The following is a 4316-nucleotide window of genomic DNA, read 5'->3' as shown; positions in this document are numbered from 1 at the left end:
ATTCAGCAAAAATCAAAGATTTTTTATTGCATGGTAGATAATTTGGTGTGTGAGGTGCGCTTCAAATTTCAAATCATTTGAATATATGAGCAGCTCTTAGCAAAAAAGACAAATTTGTAAACTTTTTTACACATCCTAAATTTGTCTTTTTTTGCCGACAGCTACTTAGATGTCCAAATGTTCTGAAATGTGGAGTGGACCTCACGCACCAAATTATCTACCATGATTTTGTTTTTGGAATTTATTGATTTTTTTAGTATTTGTTTTGAATTTTTCATCAACGTGGGTGCAAATGAGCCTGGGCACCGAATCGCTGTTCTCGCAATTTGCCTCAATTTTTCGGGAAGTGCCAGACAAACAAACAAAAATTGAGAGAAAAGCCAGACAAACTAATTACAATGATATATCTTTTCGTTCACAAATGTGTCACTCACAAGCATGGTGATCAATCTAGCTATATAAAGCAAGCTGGAGCAGAGGTACCTATAGTACTTATTCAAGAGTCATAACCGCGATGTCGCAAGGACAGAGAGGAGCAGTGGGGATCCCGCTCGCGGTTCTCCTCCTAGCCATCCTCCTCCACATCGCCGGCTGCAGCCCACCTCCGGAGCCGGTGGTCTGCACGCACGGCACATCCAACTGCACGGTCACCAACTCGTTCGGCTCCTTCCCGGACCGCAGCATCTGCCGCGCGGGCAACGTCGCCTATCCGCGCACGGAACAAGAGCTCGTGGCGGCCGTCGCGGCGTCGGCGGCGGCGAAACGCAAGATGAAGGTGGCCACCAAGTACTCACACAGCCTCCCCAAGCTGGCGTGCCCCGGCGGCCTGGACGGCACCATCATAAGCACTGCGCTGCTCAACCGGACGGTGCGCGTCGACGTGGAGAGGAGGCTTATGACGGTGGAGAGCGGCATGGTCCTCCGGGACCTGATCGAGGCCGCCGGCGCCGCAGGGCTGTCCCTGCCGCACTCGCCGTACTGGTACGGCCTGACCATCGGGGGCCTCCTGTCGACGGGCGCGCACGGCAGCTCGCTGTGGGGCAAGGGCGGCGCCGTCCACGAGTACGTGGTCGGGCTGAGGATCGTGACGTCGGGGCCGGCGAGCCAGGGGTTTGCCGTCGTGAGGGAGCTGGGCGCCCGTCACCCGGACCTGGACGCGGCAAAGGTCTCCCTCGGGGTTCTCGGCGTGGTCTCTCAGGTCACGCTGGCGCTGCAGCCGCTGTTCAAGCGGTCGGTGGCGTTCGTGAAGCGCGACGACTCAGACCTGGCGGACCAAGTGGCAGCATGGGGCCGCCTCCACGAGTTCGCCGACATGACGTGGCAGCCGGAGCAGCGCAAGGTCATCTACCGCCAGGACGACCGCGTCGACGTCTCGTCGCCGGGCAACGGCCTCAGCGACACGCTCCTTGCCCGGTCCGCCCCCACGCGCATGCTCGCCGACGCAAGAGCCGCCGAGGAGCTGCTGCAGGAGAACGGCACCGCCGCCGCCGACCTGTGCGCAGCGGCGCGGCCGCTGGCGGACACGGTGGAGCGGCAGGCCTACGGCTACACAAACGACGGCGTCTCGTTCACGGGGTACCCGGTGGTGGGGTACCAGCACCGCATCCAGGCGTCCGGCACGTGCATGGATAGCCCGGAGGACGGTCTCCTCAGCGGCTGCCCCTGGGACCGGCGCATCCATGGCTCCTTCTACTACAACTCTGGCTTCAGCGTCGCGCTCTCCAAGGCGCCGGCGTTTGTGTCGGACATGCAGCGGCTCCGGGACCTCAACCCGGACATCTTCTGCGCCGGCGTCGACACCAGGGTCGGCGTGCTCCTCCGCTACGTCAAGGCGTCCTCCGCTTACCTCGGCAAGCCGGAGGACTGCGTCGACTTCGACATCATCTACTACTGGAGCCGCACCTACGGCATGCCGCGTGCGCACGCCGACGTGGTGGACGAGATCGAGCAGATGGCGCTACGCAAGTACGGTGGCCTCCCGCACTGGGGAAAGAACCGTAACTTCGCTTTCAGCGGTGTCATCACGAAGTACCCGGGAGCTGGTAAATTCCTCGGGGTGAAGGACAGGTATGACCCCAACGGGCTCTTCTCGAGCGAGTGGAGCGACCAGGTGCTCGGCATCAAGGGAAGCCCCGACATCGTCAAGGAGAGCTGCGCCGTGGAAGGACTCTGCATCTGCTCTGAAGACTCGCACTGCGCGCCGGAGCATGGGTACTTCTGCCGGCCAGGAAAGGTGTACGACGAGGCCAGAGTTTGCTCGTTGCTCCAGGACTAGAGCGACCGCGAATCACTTCAAGTGTTGAATGTTAATTCATCACCTCTTGCTTCTCAGGGTTCTGCGCAACCAACTGCACCCGAGTGACTTTGTGTAGTTAGAGCAGAAACTTTTCAGCTTATCCGTATTCGTTTGGCACCTTGTCTATGTATTTGGAAGGCTTTTTTATTGTCTTTATCAGCTGGAAAACGTATGGCACCTTGTTGTGTTGGAATGGCCCATGTTAATTTGCATCTAGACTTTTAACATTCAAATATAATTTAGTAATAACTTCACTAAAGAAAAATGAAAAAAAAGGGATTGGCTTCATTTTCCATATTACAAAGAAGATTCATATGTACAAAAATCATAGCAATTTGAAATTTTCGAAGTCATTGTTACACCTAGTTGGATTTTTGAATATCAAATGTCGTGATTGTAATATTTATGATTGACCAATAGTCCCCTCAATGCTACTTCTCTTCTCCGACCTTCAATGTTAATGCTGTGTGCACGTACGTGAGAGAACCATCTGCATGTGGGTGGGCCATGTTGATCGCCGCTTCGCCAGGATCAACTAGATTAAGCTTGAGACACATGAAAAGAAGATGGACAATTGCCTTGCTCTGAGGTCCTGTCGTTTCTCTTTTTCTTCCTTCTCCTAGAGCTTGATCGGATGTGTGTTCGGTCCTTCCCAATGCTTGCTCTGATCGATGAGCTTAGAGCATCTTCACTCGTTCGGCCCCAGGACACCGAAAAAGAGCCACCTGGGCCAAACCGACGCTTGCTTGGCACGTGGGTGTGACTGTGTTCCCAGTTGACACCCCCAGGTCGCCGCCATAATCGCGCGAACTCGGCAATATTTCATACAAATTTGTACAAACTCAGTGATCTGGCACAAACTCGACGATATTTCATTGAAATTTATAAAAAAAAACAGATAAACAGGCAAACTACGCCTACGCCTAGCCCTGCTACCCCGCGGCCACCGTCCGCCATCTACATGCCGAGGAGCCTGTAGAAACGAGTGTAGTCGCCGCCGCCGTCGTCGTCGTCGTCGCGCGCCGCGCTGGAGCCGCCGCCATCCCTACTGCATCCCTGGCCAGGGTCGTCGACACACGGTGGGGGGTTGGACGGCCTGGCCTCGTCCTCCTCGTCGCTGTCGAGGACGATGACACCACCCTCATCGCGTCCGCGGCGCCGGGCCTGGAGCTCCACGTATGCCCGGTGCTGGCGGAGCACCTGCTCGCGGACGTAGTCCTCCCTCGCCCACTTGAGGGCGGCCTCGTCGTCGAGGGCCACCATGTCCGCATGCTCCGGCTTCATGGGGAGCAGCCTCGGCTCGGGCTTCGGCCGGACCAGGCGGAGGGAGCGCGGGGAGGGGCGGGCACCCTCGTTCATGAAGAGGGCGCCGCTGCGGGTGCGGCGTCTCTTCCGGCTCCGGCTTGACGGGGCGGAGTGCCGGCGAGCTGGAGGAGAGCGAGCCGGAGCCCAACGACGAGGACGTCCCGGGCTCCATTCACCGCGGCGTCCAGGAGCTGCCACGGCGGCGAGAGAAGGACGGCCGCGGCGGGTACTCGAGGCGCGGCGTGTTGCCGGTCTCGATGTGGTCGAGGACGGCCTCGAGGGTGCGGCCGGGCACACCCCACCACTGGCGCCGCCCGTTGGCGTTGAGGCATCCGCGGGGGATGATGCCGTTGCAGGAGGCGATCTGGTCTTCGGGGCGATGCTCGAAGCACATCATCCAGAGCGTGTGGCTGTCGGCAGCGTACCTCGGCTCGTTCCACTGCGCCTCCGTCAGCGACGAGCGGATGCGGGTGATCTCGGCCCGCCGTGCAGCCCCTTCGGGCACCGGGACGCCGCCGGCGCTCAACTTCCACGCCCCCGGCACTCGCATGTCCGGGGGCGCCAGATAGTCGGCCTCGTAGAGGAGGCGCGCCTCCGGCTCTTGGAGGTAGCGGCGGCCGAAGCCGTTCGCCGCCGCGCCGTCGCCTGGGTACCTCTCAGCCATTTGCTCATCGGCGGGAAGAGGGGAGTGTGTTGCTTTGTGTGGCGATGCGAG

At 59.0% G+C, this 4316-nt stretch overlaps 1 protein-coding gene across 1 annotated transcript; it reads left to right on the top strand.

Annotated features, from left to right (window-relative positions):
* The first annotated feature begins 514 nt into the window (after nucleotides 1-514).
* Nucleotides 515-2339, top strand: LOC123163995 (L-gulonolactone oxidase 2-like). The gene has a single exon (XM_044581409.1). The coding sequence runs from the start codon at nucleotides 515-517 to the stop codon at nucleotides 2273-2275; it is 1761 nt and encodes a 586-aa protein (XP_044437344.1). The 3' UTR covers nucleotides 2276-2339.
* The last annotated feature ends 1977 nt before the right edge of the window (nucleotides 2340-4316 follow it).

The sequence above is a fragment of the Triticum aestivum genome, chromosome 7D, assembly GCF_018294505.1.
Source record: "Triticum aestivum cultivar Chinese Spring chromosome 7D, IWGSC CS RefSeq v2.1, whole genome shotgun sequence".
In the NCBI taxonomy this organism is placed as follows: Eukaryota; Viridiplantae; Streptophyta; class Magnoliopsida; order Poales; family Poaceae; genus Triticum; species Triticum aestivum.
This window is presented reverse-complemented; position numbering and strand designations above follow the sequence as displayed.